The 19,262-nt window shown below is 43.7% G+C and overlaps 1 protein-coding gene across 3 annotated transcripts; it reads left to right on the forward strand.

The window, feature by feature from the left end:
* Positions 2,163–9,971, forward strand: LOC8064325 (indole-2-monooxygenase). 3 transcript variants are annotated; one of them, XM_021465160.1, is made up of 3 exons: positions 2,163–3,167; positions 8,710–8,826; positions 9,004–9,971. In XM_021465160.1, exons 1-3 carry the CDS (start codon positions 2,295–2,297, stop codon positions 9,700–9,702), a joined length of 1,689 nt encoding a protein of 562 aa, XP_021320835.1. In that variant the 5' UTR covers positions 2,163–2,294; the 3' UTR covers positions 9,703–9,971. The 3 variants fall into 3 exon arrangements, with proteins under 3 accessions (XP_021320835.1, XP_002443693.1, XP_002443694.1); XM_002443649.2 differs by lacking the exon at positions 2,163–3,167 and adding an exon at positions 7,567–8,281 and having other exon boundaries at positions 8,392–8,826; XM_002443648.2 differs by lacking the exons at positions 8,710–8,826; positions 9,004–9,971 and adding an exon at positions 3,379–4,289 and having other exon boundaries at positions 2,163–3,305.

Genomic DNA, 19,262 nt, shown 5'->3' on the forward strand with positions numbered 1-19,262 from the left:
TAGAAGAGCAATGGCATATTTCAATACCGCGTCTCTCATGTCATGCTGGGATGACAACTTGGCTTAAGTGGTGTGAGAGATAGGTTTGACATTTTTGGCACCGTTACTAGATTTAGAGAACTTAGTCTACTTTTGGTAATGATGTTAAGAATACCCAACAACCATCTCGGTTAATCCATTAACCGAGGTGGATGACTTAGAGCGCCCACCTCAATTAACCGACAAAAAAAAAACCCTGAGCCCACTGGCAAGCATATTCTCGTGCTCACCGGTGATCCTATTCTCAGCCTGCTAGTCAGATTTGACCCCTCCATCATCTGTCATGCTGCACGCCACCGTCACTAGATCTGCGTGCGGCTGGCCTCCTCGTCACCAGATCTGCGTTGGTGGTTGTCGGATCCGTCATTCATGGAGCACCCCGACCCTGAGGAGCTCCACCATTTTGGTGAACCTAGATTTGGTGGATTTGCACTATTTGGCAACTATGAAGTTGAAAATAGTGAATCTGGAGCTGCTGAATCCCTACGAGACAAGCCCTAAGTAAAAACTATGCCACACTTGAAGAGGCAAAAGTTGAAGCCTATTTTGGAGGCATCAAGCTAGCAATGGAATGGATAATAAAACCAACTATAGTTGAGTTAGATTGCCAATGCTTAGTGGAGGCTCTTAAAACATCTACGGAGGATAGGTCAAGATACTCATATTGTGAAGGCGATTAAACATGCTAGGAGGATGTGGTTCCAGATGCACGGTTTAGTAAAATTGGGAGAGTGCAATAGAGTAGCTCACGAATTAGCTCAATTAGCAAGACACACAATACATTGTGTGCTATCTGGAGAGACAACATTCCTTTTTGTATTAGTGAGCGCTTGAAACTGTGATCAATGAATGCACTTTTTCTCTTGTAAAAAGATATTAATGTTCACAATATCAAATAAGTAGTATTAGATTACTCATGCCATATATTTCCATAGTAAATTGATTTAGAGATAAAAATGGTGATGGTGTTGTTTTATAAATCTAATTAAACTCAAAATTAGTTGACTTTTCAATTATTTTAGGACGGAGGATGGACTTATATTTCACAAGTCAAACTAAACGTTAGTTTATCAGTTATCTAGACTACGCTAAAATTTGCGGGAGTATAATGTAGATGAGTTAGAAATTACAGGGGTATATATAGCTCATCATAGCTGAATCTGAATTTGAATCTGAATACGAGTGGGCTGAATCTTGCAGTCCACCCACCAATTTATAAGTTCTACTCCCTCCGTCATATATATATATAAGGCGTAACCACTTTTTGTTCATGTCTCATAATATAAGGCGTGCTCTCTCACAAACATTAATGTAGTAGTACTAGTGCTGAGAAAGAGAATTATGTGTTCTTGGTCTTTGAACCAGAGGTGGTTATATTACGTCTTATATACTGGGACACAGGGAACAATTCATTCATCACCACGTATTTTCATATGGGACACAGGGAACAATTCATTCATCACCACATATTTTCATAAATAAATGTATGCACATATATTTTTTCATCACCAAATATAATGTAGTTACCATGTTATTATTAGTACGTACACACAACTTTGTTTTTTAGTTTCCTGGCTCTTCTGTTTTCTCGCTTTTTTTCCCTCCGTGCATGCAAGTGTGGGAAACGTGGAGATAATGGGAAATTAGTTTCTACATTTGGATAGAGACATGGGACCCTCAATAGGACAAGGAGATAACTAATCCAGTCATCTTTACGTGTAAAAAAGGAAGTGGGATATATACTGGGATGCGAGAGAGACAAGGATGACTCTCACACATGTATAAGAGGGAAGATAAAGATACAACATGCAAAAAGTGTGAGGTTTTGGACATAAAACAAATATATCTTATGAAAATATATTTTATGATAAATGATACTAATTTGGTACTATAAATATTAGTTTTTTAAAAAAATTTGGTTAAAATTTTAAAAGTTTAAGTTAAAACAACTTTAAGAATTAAAACTTTTAAAACAACTTTAAGAACTGAAACTTTTAGGGACAGAGGGTGCGAGGTTTTGAACACATTTTAGCGTTCATTTGGCCATCCAACTTTCCACAACGATCCACAAGCCACATATATATACCGTACTTTCCCGAATAATGTGTAGCCAAAACGTACATGTTCTCTAGTTCTATATAAAGCAGACAAAGGGCTAGCCACATCTTTCATAGCACAGCAGGAAGGCAGAAGCTAGAACACACACACACCCCACACCTGAACCTCGATCACTTGGGTAGCTAGCATTAGCAACCATGAGTCGCCTGGAGGAAGTGGCATACCAACTCTCTTCACCATTAGTTCAGGTACAATGGCTCTTATTGCTCCTCGTTCCTCTCCTGCTCCGGCTGCACTACTACTACGCCTCCCGTCGACGGTCAAGCCGCCGTCATGGCAGCAACTGCAGCGACGACAAGCAGCCGCAGCTGCAGCTTCCGCCGTCGCCTCCAGGGCTGCTGCCCATCATCGGCCACCTTCACCTCATCGGCGACCTCCCGCACGTCTCCCTCTGTGACCTCGCCGCCAAGCATGCCGCCGGCGGCGACGGCCTCATGCTCCTCCACCTCGGCGCCGTCCCCACTCTCATCGTGTCAACCCCGCAGGCTGCAAACGCAATCATGCGTACGCACGACCATGTGTTCGCGTCGCGTCCTGCGTCCACGGCCACCGACGACCTCATGTACGGCTCCACCGACATCGCCTTCTCCCCCTACGGCGAGCACTGGCGGCAGGCCAGAAAGCTGGTCACCTCGCACCTATTCACCGTCAAGAAAGTGCAATCGTACCGCAGCGCCCGCAAAGAAGAGGTGCGCCTGGTGCTGGCCAAGCTACACGAGGCGGCGGCGGCGGCGGGCACGGCCGTGGACATGAGCACGATGATGAACACGTTCGCCAACGACATCGTGAGCCGCGCCGTGTCGGGCAAGTTCTTCCGAGCAGAAGGCCGGAACAAGCTCTTCCGGGAGCTGGTGGAGGCCAACTCTGCTCTGTTTGGAGGGTTCAACCTAGAAGACTACTTCCCAGGACTGGCGAGGTCGTTAGGTTTCCTTAGCAGAAGGTTTCTGCACAACAGGGCACAGGAGACGCACAAGAGATGGGACGAGCTGCTTGAAACCATACTGAGCGACCACGAGAGAAGAAACTCCTCTCTGCATCGGCATCGCCATGATGACCATGACGACGGAGAAGGTGACTTCACCGATGTGTTGCTCTCGGTTCAGAAAGGGTATGGTATGACCAGAGACCATGTTAAGGCCATCTTGGTGGTGAGTAGTACAGTACATACCGTACCGTAATCGATCCTATATATATATATATAACTCATCCGTATCCCCCCAGGACATGTTCAGTGCGGGCACAGACACGTCATCCTTGGTCCTAGAGCTGGCCATGGCCGAGCTGATGCGCAATCCACAGCAGAAGGCCAAGCTACAAGGTGAAGTTCGGAAGCACACACCAGAGGGACAAGAAACGGTGGAGGAAGAGGACATAGCTAACATGCCCTACCTGAGAGCCGTCGTGAAGGAGACGCTGAGGCTGCATCCGCCTGTCCCGCTCCTCCTCCCTCGCCTCTCCATGGCAGACTGCATCGTCCAAGGCTACTACGTTCCCTCCGGCACCCGGGTCATCGTCAACGCGTGGGCTCTTGGCAGAGATCCAGAGTCATGGCAGGAGAAGCCAGAGGAGTTCATGCCGGAGAGGTTCATGGACGGTGGTAGCGCTGCCGGCGTCGACTTCAAAGGGAACCACTTCCAGTTCCTGCCATTTGGAGCTGGACGAAGGATTTGCCCTGGCCTCAACTTTGGGATGGCTACTGTTGAGATCATGTTAGCAAACCTCATGTACTGCTTTGACTGGCAGCTGCCCAGCGCCATGGAGGAGAAGGGTGTTGACATGACAGAAGTGTTTGGACTCACGGTGCATCCAAAGGAAAAGCTCATGCTTGTTCCCAAGCTTCCTGGTGCTGCTGCACCTGCAACTAGCTAGTCATCTACTCCATGCAAGCTGCTGAGGACACACACACAGTCCTCTGACTGTATATGTATCTGATGAGTCATATTGTATACTAGATCGATCAGGTGGTTTGGAGTAGAAAACTACGTACACACTCTACACACGATGGTTGGAGTTTCGACTCAATGTATATTGTATGGTTATAAATCGTGTACTAATAATAATTCAATCTGGAATTTGATAAAAATAAATAGGATAATGGTATTTGAAGGGAAATAAAATCTCTGTTGTGTATAGATTTCTCACCTCTGACGTCCTTTCGGCCCAATAACCTGGGCCGCTTCCTTTGGCAAACAAAAGCAGTTTTCTTTTCTTTTATTTCTTAGTTTGTAGCTAGCACATTAATGCATGACATTCTTTTGGAGAAAATAATCGCTGCTGATCCGGATAGTGATTGAACTCACAAAAGCATGTTTGTTTTTCCCAAATCATTTTATCGATAGTATGTGCCCCAAATATTGCCATGGCAGAGAAATTGAACCTCCTGTTGGAGGTTGACCGGTCAAACTACTTTAGAGAGGCCAAACCTTGGTGGACGTCGCTCAATTAGTTTTCTGTAAATTCAGTTAGCTAGAAAATATCATTCAGTTATTAAAATATCTCGGAATCAAGGATTTTGATTTTGGCTTTTTCGGTTCAGTTTTAGTTAAGTGTGAAGAACTACGTGATGTATAACAAAGAGCAAGCAAATCTGAACAAAAGTAAGCAAAAAATAAAACCTGCAGCAATTTTCCCTACACTACTAGAATGTCCCTCTTTGCCGACTGCTTGCTTGGCAGTCGGCAAAGGCCCTAAAACAGGTAGCAAAGGCTTTGCCGACTCCTTTCCACGTGGCAGTCGGTAAAGAACACGTTGCAAAGAATTCGTTGGCAAAGAACCCTTTGCCGCCTGCCAAGTGAAAAGCAGTCGGCAAAGCCTTTGCCACATGTCAACATGGCAGTCAGCAAAGGGGACGACAACCACCTTTACCACCAGCTTTTCTTTGCCACCTGCTAGGCAGTCGGCAAAGGACGTCTTTGCCGACTGCTTAGAGTGGCCGACAGCTCAGGACATTAGGACAGTCGGCAAAGACTCCTTTTGCCGACTGCTCAGTGGGGCGGTTAGCAAAGTGTATGTTTGCCGACTGCCCGGCCTTTGGCAGGTGGCAAAGGATACTAGCAGTCGGCAAAGCCGAGTTTTCTTGTAGTGCTATATGCATGCATGCAACACCATTCGCAACTATGCGCCAAATTCTTTGGAGCTTGGATGGGCGACGCCTCCAATGAACGACCACTGCTAGATCTTCGAGGGTTAACACCGCTATAGGCCATTGCATCTGCTAGAGCTTGGAGGGGTGCCTCGGCTATGCACTCCCCATGCATGGCCACTGCTCGATGGTGGGGCAAGGGAAGAGAATAGACACAGGTGGGAAGCAAGGAAGGTATATAGAGACACCCTCCGAACCGGGTTGGATAAGAAGCAGGTTTGCCAATTAATTGATCGATGGCCTAGCGGAGTCCTTGTTGAATGTCGAAATAAAACTCAACTTGGAGAAGTGCATATCTAGGGTGCCATCAAAGAGCTACTTGGATATATTGTTTTCGACGCGGCATTGAAAGGAAATCCAATGGAAGTTGATCCAATGGAAATCCAATGGAAGCCAATTTACATCATGAAAGTCCCCTAGAAGCTTACATGATGCTTAGTGGTTCTATACCGTTTGATCTCTAGAATCAGTGAACGAGGTATGATCCTCTATAAGTAGATGAGAGGAGGTAGACATCTTCTAGAACTAGCCGATCCAAGACCTAGTGTGGCCATGTTGATGGAGGGGAGGGGTGGAGGGCAAAGGGCACATGATCAATCATGATGGGATGGGGAGCAAAGGCGGAGGAGTGGGGTGGAGAGGAGGGCAGTGATAGAAATGGGGTGGAGGTATGGAGCAAAGGTGTGTGTGTGGTGGTTCTTAGAGAGATGTGTGGTTGATCGAAGGAGAGAGAAAACTTAGCTATGTTTTATAAATGTACATATTTTCACTCTTGGTTTGTGGTTGGAGCCCGTGATGAAAACCTTCATGTTTTTCACCCCGGATGGTTCCACTATGAACTGGAGGTGAAAATATCATTGGCAAAAATCATTTTTGTAGTGTACTGACCCTAAGTCAAATTATCTTAAGTTTGACCAACTTAAGAAACGATAACATCTGCGACACCAAATATATAAGTACATTATCAAAATATATTTCATGACACATTTAATGATACTAATTTGGTATCATAAATGTCGTTTTTCTTTTCTATAAATTTGGTCAAACTTAAAATAGTTTGACTTAGTACAACTCTTGAAATTAATTTAATTTGGGACCAACGGAATACCTAGTTAGGATCATAGGCAAGTCAATCAGATAAACCTATATTATTATTGGAAAAAGTCTAAATTAATCCCCCAAGTTTGGTATATATCTGGATAACCATCTAAACTAATGTTTGGTTTGATTTATTTCCTCCAACACTTACCCATTAACAAGTTTTTTTTCTTGTTACAAATAATGTTTTCAAAATTTGTGAGGTGACAGTGGACATCATATTTTACGATAAACATTTTTCATTATGTATTTTTCATCATCGTGCTTCATACAGTTCCATATATCTAGTTTTATTTTATTATTAGATGTATCATAAACTATCAAAAAATAGTGGTGTAAAATTTACGGTATATATATTTTTATAAATGAATTATGATAGTTATAAAATTTTAGTTAAAACTCAACTGCTTATAGATGGGAAACAAAAGTAATAAATCTTAGTAAGGGGTAAATTGGACCAAATTAAATAGTTGAAATGAGAAACTAGTACCAAACACTAGCTTAGCAGGTTATCTGTACATAGATTAATTTAATTATTCTTTTCTTATTATTATTTATCTCGTTGTTACGTTCACTCCTCTTCTTATTTACCAACACACGTGTATAATGTAGACAATGAGTTAGGAATTACACCTGCGCCACGGGCAGGGGCAGCTCATGCTGATTTCTGGGTACATTGAATCTCGCAGTGGACCCACTAATCTTTAACTTATCTAGTAGTACAAATCCAACAAATCAACAACCCATTCTTCACCATACCCAGTGTGTCATTAATTGTTGTACACACAAATTTTGTTTTCTCCTGCTGGCTCTCTAATTTCCTCACAATTTTGTCTCTGTCCGTGCACTGCATGCAATGACACGACGGCAACGTACTATATATGGAGGGAAAATGTGGTGAACGTGAAACTAAGCCAGTTATCGTTACGTTTATAAATTTGTTTGTACGGTTGGATGAGAAGTAAGTCAGTCATCATATATATCTTGAATTTACGTGTAAAAAATGAAGAGAGAGAGAGAGAGAGAGAGAGAGAGAGAGAGAGAGAGAGAGAGAGAGAGAGATAAGGATGGATGACTCAGAGAAAATCCAAAAGAGTCCATATGAGCTATAGTAGCTAGCTAGCAAGAATCAATCCATGCTATGTTTCCAAATACCAACGCAAATATATAGCTGTGAGGTTTCGGACATTGTTTGTAGTATCTATTTTGCCATCCAACTTTCCACGATCCACAAAACCACAAACTCTTTATTATATATAGAAGCCAAAGGTTTGCCAACTTTCCAAACACGAAGGCAGCAGAAACACACCATTGCAAGCAACCCTGGCTAGTATAGCAACCATGTGTCACCTGCTGGATTTGGCACACCAACTCTCGCACCCGACCTCCTCTTCTCCCTTAGTCGTCGTTCTAGCAAAATGGCTACTATTGCTCGTCGTTCCTCTCCTGCTCCTGCTGCACTACTACACCTCCCGGCGGTCAAGCCGCCGTCATGGCAGCGATGACGACAAGCAGCTGCTTCCGCCGTCGCCTCCCGGGCTGCCAATCATCGGCCACCTTCACCTCGTCGGAGAACTCCCTCACGTCTCCCTCCGCGACCTCGCCACAAAGCATGCCGGCGGCGGCCTGATGCTCCTCCGCCTTGGCTCTGTCCCCACCCTCGTCGTGACATCTCCGCCGGCTGCGGAGGCGATCATGCGCACGCACGACCACGTGTTTGCGTCGCGGCCCACGTCCACTGTCAGCGACGACCTCCTGTACGGGTCCTCTGACATCGCCTTCTCCCCCTACGGCGAGCACTGGCGGCAGGCCAGAAAGCTTGTCACCACGCACCTCTTGACCGTCAAGAAGGTGAACTCATATTGCCGTTCCCGCAAAGAAGAGGTCAGTGACTACTAGCTATATGTGTATATATATATATGCAACACATACATAAGCAAATTAAATCGATCGTCCATGCAACAAATACTATTTGTATATATATGCATATATAGGTGAGCTTGGTGATGGACAAGATAAGAGAGGCAGCGACCGCGGGCACGGCCGTGGACATGAGCACGATGATGAACACGTTCGCCAACGACATCGTGAGCCGCGCCGTGTCGGGCAAGTTCTTCCGAGCAGAAGGCCGGAACAAGCTCTTCCGAGAGCTGGTGGAGGCCAACACTTCTTTGTTTGGAGGGTTCAACCTAGAAGACTACTTCCCAGTGCTGGCGAGGTCGTTAGGTTTCCTTAGCAGAAGGTTTCTGCTCAACAGGGCACAGGAGACGCACAAGAGATGGGACGAGCTGCTTGAAACCATACTGAGCGACCACGAGAGAAGAAACTCCTCTCTGCGTCGCCATGACGGAGGTGACTTCACTGATCTGTTGCTCTCGGTCCAGAAAGAGTATGGTATGACTAGAAATCATGTCAAAGCCATCCTGATGGTGAGTGACTAACCCAGCTCTCCACCCATATATATATATATATATATATATATATATATATATATATATATATATATATATATATATATATATGCCCAATCTATGTACATTTGTTTCCTTTGATTTATACATCTTGATGATATATACGATGACTAACAAATATACATACATATACAGGACATGTTTGCTGCAGGCACAGACACGTCATCCTTGGTCCTGGAGTTCGCCATGGCTGAGCTGATGCGCAACCCACAGCAGATGGCCAAGCTACAAGGAGAAGTCCGGAAGCACACACCAGAGGGGCAGAAAATGGTGGAGGAAGAGGACCTAGCCAGCATGCCCTACCTGAGAGCTGTCGTGAAGGAGACGCTGAGGTTGCGCGCTCCTGTCCCGCTGCTCGTCCCTCACCTCTCCATGGCGGACTGCATCGTCAATGGCTACCATGTCCCCTCTGGCACTCGGGTCATTGTCAACGCATGGGCGCTTGGCAGAGACCCAGAGTCATGGGAGAAGCCGGAGGAGTTCATGCCGGAGAGGTTCGTCGACGGTGGCAGCGCTGCTGCCGGCGTCGACTTCAAAGGGAACCACTTCCAGTTCCTGCCGTTTGGAGCTGGACGAAGGATCTGCCCTGGCCTCAACTTTGGGATTGCTACTGTTGAGATCATGCTGGCAAACCTCATGTACTGCTTTGACTGGCAGCTCCCCATGGGCATGGAGGAGAAGGATGTTGACATGACAGAGGTGTTTGGAATCACGGTGCATCTTAAGGAGAGGCTCATGCTTGTTCCCAGCCTTCCTTGTGCTGATGCACCTGGAACTGGTCGTCAGTCGTCACTGCTCCATGCAAGCTCGTCGCGCACAAATGATTTGGAGTAAAGATCGAACTGCAGACGTTGTAGTGCACGAGCACAATGCACACAGATGAAGTGAACTAGCTAGCTAGCTAGAATCTATATATGGATGGTTTGGTGCTTGGACTCAATGTATATTGTATATGGTAATAGTAGTGTAATGGTAACTCTATCTGGAATCTGATAAAAATAAGTACACTGGTATTTTGAAGGGAAAAAAAATCTCTTTGTTGTAGAGATTTCATCTAATGTTTTTGTGGAGCTGCCGGCAAGAGCTTTCCGGAGCATTGTTCATTGATAAAGAAGAAGGTTACAACAATATTTTTTTTCGAAAGATAAGGTTACAACAATATTACAACACCACAAATCCACACAACGACAACAACCTGAACCCATCTCTTGGTGATGCTCTTATACACATAAATTTGTTTTTTTCTTGGTCTCTATTTCCTCACCTTTTTTTCTCTTCGTGCACTACAATGACACGATGGCAACTATATATATGGAGGGAAAACGTGGTCGTATTTGTGTTTATAATTTTGTTTCTTCGGTTGGATAGAGACATGAGACGAGACCCCATGGGTAAGGAGAGAAATAGGTCAGTCATCGTATCTTTAGGTGTGAGAGAGAGAGAGAAGACATGTATCCATCGGGGTGCTTGTCGCTTTTGGCCAACCTTACTAATGCATAGCGATCATACAATGTTGTATCGTCCATCGGGTGTTTCAGTGATTGTGTGTAACACCCTAAATTTTGTTCTTTTGGAAATAGAGTTAAAATAATTTAATTTTTACATTTTTAGTGCTCATGAAACATAGGAAAATAATAATTTTTATTTAATTAAAAATTTATCATAGGATTAGAAATATGGTTGTGCATTCATGCTGGAAATTCATATTTATTGTGATGAGTAATTTGACCAAAGTTCAAAATTGTTTCAAACTGATTTGAAAAGGGTTTGGAAATAACAGAAAAAAAAGAAAGGAGGAAGCCACTCCCTGGAAACCAGGCCGCAGCCCAGCGCCCCTCTTTCCCCCGGCCCATTTCCTTCCCCTCTCGGCCCAGCCCTGTTTCTCCCCTTGGCCCAGCACGGCTCTTCCCCTCTCCCCTTGTTTCGGCCCAGCGTGCGGCCTAGGAGCAGGCAGCAGGCGCGCCTCCCTTCCTTGCTCCCTCTTTGGCTGACACCATGGCCCCACCTGTCAGCAATATCCTCATCTCCTACCTGGCGTCGGGGGCGAGCAGGACTCTGCTCCTGCTCCGACCCAAAACACCGAGATCCGCTTCAAATCTTTCGCGGATTTTGGTTCTATAAAAGGGATCGGGAATCGCACCGCCTTCCTTTCCTCCCTGTTTGCATGGACGCGAGCTCCATCCTGCCCTATCCTAACTTGCAAGCGCCGCCGCCATCCTGCAGTTTGACACCAAGCGCGGATCAACGTTTCCTCCACGGTTGTGCCTCCGTAAGCTTGATGCCGGGCCGCGTACCGAACTTGCGAAGTCGCCCACACTCCTCTTTCTATTTTTCGTGCTCTACGTACCCGGCTAACCTTCGCCGAACTGCGCAGGAGGCCCGCCGTCCGCCATCCGCGTGGTTCACCCGACCCCGAGCTCTCTCTGCCGCAAGGAAACCCCTGGGTGAGTTCCCCTAGCTCTCCTCTTGCTCCCTGTGCAATTAGTTCTTCAAAACGTGCCCTAAATCGCCGTATCGGTGAACTCCGGCGAGGAGCAAGGCCCTCCGGCCATGGCGCCGCCGCCCGGGCACTGTTCCGGCCGGCAGCAGCCATCTCCTCTCTCCCTTGATCGATTTTGCACCGTCCAGATCGAGATCAAGGGTCCACAATAGAAGATACCCCTTCGGGGTAAAATTTTCTAAAGAGACCCTGCCTTTTTCTGTATTAGAACCCGCGCTCCATAACGTGTTTTAGAAAATACGCAATCTGACTTTGAAAGCGTAATCCACCTCGGGTTGATTCAAAGTACGTTTTCAATAATTACAAGTTTGCCACTGAAACTGTTTTGGCCATAAAATATTCATTTAAATTCCGTTTTGACCCATTCAAATTGCGTTGGATTCGTAATAATGAGCTCTACATGTTAGTAAACTTAATTCACCAGTTTGAAACTTTGTAATTTTGTGGCTTTAATTAATTAATTAATTACTTTTCTATATAAAATCTTAGAAAATTCATAACTTCTCCGTTTCAACTCCGATTTTCGTGATCTTTACGTCTATGAAATCGTAGCGATGCGTAGAATCATTTTATAAACTTTTCATAGTATTTTCATATGATTGGTGTACTGTTCTAATTGTAGCCTTGTTTGCTTCGTGTATGTTTGTTGTCGTATGTTTGTGATCGATGATCGGAATTAGTCGTTGAGCAATTCGTGGTGATCAAGAGTGCTTCAGTGATCAAGATCAGAGCCTTGGACAACTAGCAATATCGGCAAGAGCTATTGGATCGAGGCAAGTATAGCATTTGGATTTTATTTCTGTGACCATGATCTTGTGACTAGATTAATGTTAAGTAATAAATGACAAAAATGACTTTTAGCCACTTGATGATTTATCTGTAAGTGATAACCGGGACAACAGTGCAACCATGAGGGCTATAATGGCTCTGGCTTTAGTTAAGTATGAGTAACTTTTCTAGCTCGTTAGCGGTTACCTGTTGTGGCGCAATTGGGGAATAGCAGACCGTGGATTCCTGCGGGTGAATCACATGGACTGACTAATGAAACCAAGCGGCCCTAACTTGTTAGACGAACCTTTGAAAGACTTCATAGTCATCCCTGCCGACCTCCCTAGGAAGGGGGTTAAGAGATTAGCTACCTCGGGCGAAAGGGTAAATCATGACTCATGGGTAAAGATGTGCAACCTCTGCAGAGGGTTAAAAACTAGTATACTAGCCGAACTCACGGTCAGGAGCGGCCTTGGGGATTCTTGCTACGACGATGATGATTCTTGTGTGTTAGATATGCTCATTATTTATTATTTAATGCTCTACATTATTTATGTCACATTGATCATGAGATTGTGGGAGCTATACAATCTAGTTGCTATATATACTTGTGGAGTTCGACATGGACTCACTCTTGCTATTTACCCCACCCTCCAGGAGAAGTTTAGGCTTGTGATCAACCAGTCAGTTGGATCCTGTAGAGTGAAGTTAATACCCGAAGTTGGAGTTATTTATCCGCTGTTGCTATCAAAGGTTGTCTCTTTTATACTAAGTACGTTATATATATTTTTGCATTGTCTTTTGATATTACCCCTTATTTGTAGCTATATGTGAGATTTGGTTTCTAAAACTCACATATGGTGCATATCTGGTTTTGTCCTTAAAATTGGGTATTACATTGTGAGAGCTTTAGGAAATCATGGGGCAACAAGAAAAATATCAAGATGCAGATATTTTTTCGAAAGATCTCAATGTTAGATGATGTATTAGTTATCAACGTATCTGGTACATGAATGTACCTAGACGTGTATTGTACACCATGCCGTGTATAGAGTACATCTCATCTAGAGTTTGTTGTAACAACCTTACTCTGTATGTGCGCCAAGCTGGGGGCTCTTCCCTGCCATATATAACAGGCAGTCGAGTACCCCTGAAGAGGTATCTCGTTCCCATCGATTTTACATGGTATCTAGAGCCTCTTTCGTCAGGGAACTCAAGTATGCCGCTCCCATCATCCTCCGCGGTGCCCGCTGCTACCTTTCTCGACCTGGGTTCATCCCAGTGACCAAGAAACTCACCCGCAACAACTTCTAGTCATGGAAGTCTCAAGTCATCTCGGCAATCAAGGGCACCTAGGCTGCGAAGTTCATCCAGCCGAGGGCAAAACCCCCACTAGAGTTTCTGGCACCCAAGACTAAAGACGACAAGGAGCCACCGGTGTCAAATCCTAAATATGACATGGCCAAAGATCAACAGGTTCTGAGCTACCTGCTGACCTCGCTCTCCAAAGAGATCCTCAGCCAGGTCTCCACACATGAAACAGCATCGGCGGTCTGGACCACCATAGAAGGCATGTTCGCGTCCCAATCAAGGGTGCGCATCATCGCCACAAGAATGGCGTTGGCGACTGCCTCCAAGGGATCTACCTCTATCAGCGAGTACATCGTGAAGATGAAGGGTTTGGCTGACGACATGGCATCGCCAGGCAAAAAGATTGAAGACGAGGAGCTGGTCTCCTACATACTGACCGGATTGGATCTGGATTATGATCCAGTGGTCCTCGGCGGTGGTGGCACGCGTCGAGCCCATCTCCGTCTCCAAGCTATTCACTCAGCTCATCAGTCACGAACAATATAAAGGAGAAATTTTTTGGAACTAAACAAGGCCTTGGTGGCCTGACAAACTTGTTGAACAGTTGTGTCCTTATTTTTTACAAAGGAGAAGAGCTCTGGTAGCTTGTACTAAAAGAGAGACCATTTCAATTATCAAGCCAGAAAAAATATGAGGACCCATTTCCCAACAGTGGCCATGGCCATACCTTTAAAAGTAGGCAGGAGTTTCTCAACATCACGCCACCAAAAAGAGCCTTTTCTAGTTATCATAGAAGGTTTTCCATTTCCATAAAGGTATGTCCTCTGCTGGTAGGGCGAGCACCCCAAAGTAAAGCCTCTGATTTATAGGCCGTCAGAGGCGCTATTTAGCGTCGTGCGGTCCTTTCTAATGTGACTCCTAGAGTACTCACAATACAGACTCTATAATAGAGTCTAAAGTTATTTATTACCTTGAACAATATTGACTTAGAGTCTAAATGAGACTTAGAGTCTTATTTTTTCAACATATTTCTTCAATAAATATGCTGTCACATCAGCAAAATACTATAAATAATATGTAATTAATTGTCTTGGACTCTGTGATAGAGTTTTGCATTATGAGTGTCTTTATTTCTCTATGGCTTAACAGCAGCATGCGGTAAGAAGAAACAGTAAACTATTAAGGCCAGTCTCAGTGGAGAGTTTCATGGCGTTGTTTCCAAGACTGCCATGTCATATGAAATAAAATGAAACTTGAATGAAACACCCACTCTCAATGGAGAGTTTCATTTCATAGTTTCATAACCATTTAATTGCAAGTCTCATAGAGAGTTGGTAATCGTGCCAAGAGAGTTTCATCTAGATGAAACTCATTTCTTCTCTCTCTTCTTAAATACACTGTCATGTCATCAAAACAGCCTATGTGGCAACCTATTTAATGCAAATGAAACTCCCATTGACACTAGCCTAACTATTGATTCATATCAGACGGCATCACATCTGTAATTCCTTCTCCGTTTTCCGTGTGTTTTGTTACAGAACTCTATGAAGTGCTCAGCTCTAAAAGACCCATAGTACTGAGCCTCAACTAGTTAGGTTCCTTTTAGTGGAACTTATCTACTTAGGTTTCAGTTCTTCACTAAACATAGGTGTTTATGGTTGGCGATATGACTTTATATCTCTTGACTCTCGGGATGTACTAACACTTTACTTTGAAGATCTTTGGTAGTTGTGGGCGTACGGGAAAGGGTATAGAGATGAGTGCGTACAACCGTACATATTTATGCATATATGTCTATTAGAAATTTAGAATTCAGAGAAAAGACCACAGTTCTTCGCAAACATGCATATGTGTGATGAGTGACTCAGTAAACTAAGGCCGTCATGAGTTATGTTTGTTTGTGCTAAATATATTCATTATTAAGCCTCTCAATTTGATTTCATCAGAGTTTCATGGACAGTAAATATGTTGATCGATATGACACCATATTAATGAAGAGAGAGATAATAAGATTTTAATTGGAGCGGAGAGAGTTTCGTGGGATGAAATCCTTCTACACTGTTTTCAAAATAGGATGAGTTGGAAACTAGGACATGAAACCCTCCATTGAGACTGGTCTTAGTGGTCACTGCAGTGGTGAACAAGACCCTAATATACAAACAAACAGGGATTGAAAAGCACTAGCAGTAGAAACAAATCTTCACACTAATGGTTAAGTGAGAACCGCATGTAGAAATATATTGTTACAGACGGTTTACTAAGACAACCGCCATTATAAAATAGATTTCCACAGACAATTCTCTTAGCCAACCGCCAGTGGAAATATTTTTATAGAAAATGCGAAATCCGCATGTAAAAATCTATTTTTACAGACGGTTTGTTAAGACAACTGCCATTAGAAAATAGATTTCCATAGACAATTCTCTTAGCCAACAGCCAGTGAAAATATTTTTCTAGAAAATACGAAATCAGCTTTTAAAAATAGAAAAAAACATTTTAATCCGAGGAAAGACCCATTGGCTAGTCGCAAGTCACGCAATTTTTTGCATAAAACCATGCAATACGCGGCCGATGGGATTTGAATTTGAGACCTTGCCCTCACCTATAGCCTTCTCTACCACTACACCCATCACTTAGTTGCTATATTAGAGTTTAGCTCCCAAATATTATCCTAAATCGAGCATATACATTGATTATTTAAGGTCCTAAACGGATTCAAATGGAAAAGTTGTCAACTACAAAATTTGATAACTTTTCAAGGTCTACAACTTCTATATTTGTAGTTTCTCCATCCAAGGTCATTTATAAAATTTGAATTTCAAAATTGAGAAATTCAAACAAAGTTTTGGATGACAAAATGATCTCAAATGAAAAAATTATGAACTACAAAGTTTCATAACTTTTCGAGATCTACAACTTTTATTTTGGCAGTTTTTCCAAACGAGATCATTTGAAAAGCTTAAAAAATTCAATTTTCTACAGGTGGTTTTCTTAAAAAACGCCCAAAGATATTATTTGATATGATACAATCTCATACTCCAAGCTGGTTCTATTATAGATACCTCTTGAACAAAGGAGAGTGAATATTGGCTATGATGGAGCAATGACCAGTTTCAAATCACGGCATAACTCTTCAGAAAAGTAGCTATGAATGCATACATCTTTTTAGAAAATGAATGCATACAACTTTTTAGGATGGCTCAATGCTACTTTTTTGCCAGCCGTTGGAGAAGATGAGAAATTGAGGAGGAGGCCCGATGGCGATTGTCATGCTCGTGAGGTCATCCGCAGCGAGATGATGTATAAAAATAATAAAAAAGTAGCATTGTAACACTCAAAAACTTGTTCATTTTAAAATAGGTGAAAAATGGTTTAATTTTGAATTTTGTGCTCATGAAAATATAAAAAAAATAATATTTTTCGTCAATTAAAATTAATCATAGGGTGTAGCAATATTTTTGTGCACTCATGCTTATGCATTTTTAGTTATTTTTCTGAGTGGTTTTATTAAAATTCAAACATAATTCAAAATGATTTTTAAAACGGTTTTGAAAATGGCTTTGGAATAAAGGAAATAGAAAATAAAAAGACAAAACCCCTCCTCTCCCTCTTCCTTGCCTGATGGCCCAAATCCCCTCATCCCCTCTCCGGCCCAAGCCAGCGCACGCGGCCCACTCCCCTCCCCGCAGCCCAGGCCAAACGGCCCAGACGCGCGCGCTTTCCTCTCTCTCTTTTCTTTTGGTTGACAACCGGGCCCCGTCCCTCCTCTCTCGCTGACGCTAGGGACCCACCGTGCAGCGCTCTCTTCTTCCTCTCGCCGTAAACGCGTAGGACACTACCGGGGGCAAATCAATTCCGTTTCCTTCGGGATTTGCTTGCCAAATCAGTTCACCAGCACCCTATATAACTTCGCAATCTTCCTCGCGCCTCTCTTTTTCTTAGACACACGCCTGGGAAGCCCTAGCTCTCGACTTGGATCTCACCAGATAACCAAGCTCGCCGCCGCCGTGGCTCTTGCAAGTCGCGGGTGTTCGGCCAAAATTGAGTTGTTGACGAGCTTCGTTTTGAGGTTGCGAACCTCCCTGCACTCCCCATCCCCTTTTTATTCCTCTCTGTGATGTTCTAATGCTCACCGAATCATGCAGAGACACCTCGATCCGCTATCCCTCGTGGCCGGTCCGCTACGAGCTCCCTCTGCGCGTAATAAGCCCCCAGGTGAGTTCGTCTCGTTTCCCTCTTGCTCCCGGTGTTCTTCCCTTCGAAAACCGAGCTCCCTATGCTATTTTCCCTACCTCCGGCAAGCTTCGAGCCCCTCCGGCCATGGAGCCGCCGTGCCGGGAACAATGTTCCGGCCGGGGTATCCTTTTTTACCCTCTCAGATCTAATCTGCGCCATCTGTTTCGCGATCAACGGCCGAGATCTCAACATACCCCTTCGCCTCGCACATTTGCTAAAGAGACCCCGAAAAACTTTAGATTAGAACCCGCCGTCCCTTGGCGTATTATCTGGTTTACGCTTTTCAATTCGGAAAACGTATTCTTCTCGGCTTAAAAGAAAATACGCTTTCTAGTATTTACTGGTTTTCTTTTGGCCATAAAATATTCATTTTAATTCCGTTTTGACCCATTCAAATTGCGTTGGATTCGTAGTAATGAGCTCTACGTGTTAGAAAAACTATATACTCAGTTTGAAACTTTTATTTTCGTGACCCTCATTAATTAATTATTTCTCTATATAAAATCCTAGAAAATTCATATCTTCTCCGTTTTAGCTTCGATTTTCGTGATCTTTTCGTCTGTGAGATCGTAGCGATGCGTAGAATCATTTTTATAAACTTTTCTCACTGTTTTTATATGATTGGTGTATTGTTCTAATTATAGCTTTGTTTGCTTCGTGTATGCTTTCTCCGATTGTTTGTGTGATCGATGATCGAGTTTAGACGGAGAGCAGTTTCGGTGATCAAGATCAAAGTTTTGGCAACAAGTGAGACCAGCAGGACCAAAAGGATAAGCAAGAGCATTTGGATCAAGGCAAGTATAGCATTTGGATTTTAATTCTGTGACCATGATCCTGTGACTAGATTAATGTTAAGTAATAAATAATAAAAATGACTTTTAGCCACTTGATGATTTATCTGTAAGTGATAACCGGGACAACAGTGCAACCATGAGGGCTATAATGGCTCTGGCTTTAGCTCAGTATGAAGACCTTTTCTAGCTTGTTAGAGGTTACCCGAAAGGGCGGAGGAGCTGAACCGTTTTGCGTATAGTGCGAGCCCCTGTCCTTATGTGTATAGGCTGCGCGTCATTGTGCCATTTAGAAGGGGGTATCTATATCTACGGGCAAAGGAAACCTTGCGGCCCTAACATGGTAGACGAACTTTTGAAAGGCTTCATAGTGATCCCTGCCGACCTTCCTTGGAAGTGGGTCAAGAAGCTGATCACCTCGGGCGAAAGGGTAAATCATGACTCATGGGTAAAGATGTGCAACCTCTGCAGAGTGTTAAAAACTGGTATACTAACCGTGCTCACGGTCAAGAGCGGCCTTGGGAATTCTTGCATTGACGATGATGATTCTTGTGTGTTATATATTTTCATTATTTATTATTTAATGCTCTACATTATTTATGTCATATTGATCATGATATTGTGGGAGCTATACAATCTAGTTGCTATACTTGTTGAGTTCGACATGGACTCACTCTTGCTATTTCCCCCACACTTCAGGAGATGTTTTAGGCTTGTGATCAACCAGTCAGTTGGATCCTGTAGAGAGAAGTTAATACCCGAAGTTCGGAGCTGTCTATCCATTGTTT

This window comes from Sorghum bicolor, chromosome 7, assembly GCF_000003195.3.
Source record: "Sorghum bicolor cultivar BTx623 chromosome 7, Sorghum_bicolor_NCBIv3, whole genome shotgun sequence".
Taxonomy (NCBI): Eukaryota; Viridiplantae; Streptophyta; class Magnoliopsida; order Poales; family Poaceae; genus Sorghum; species Sorghum bicolor.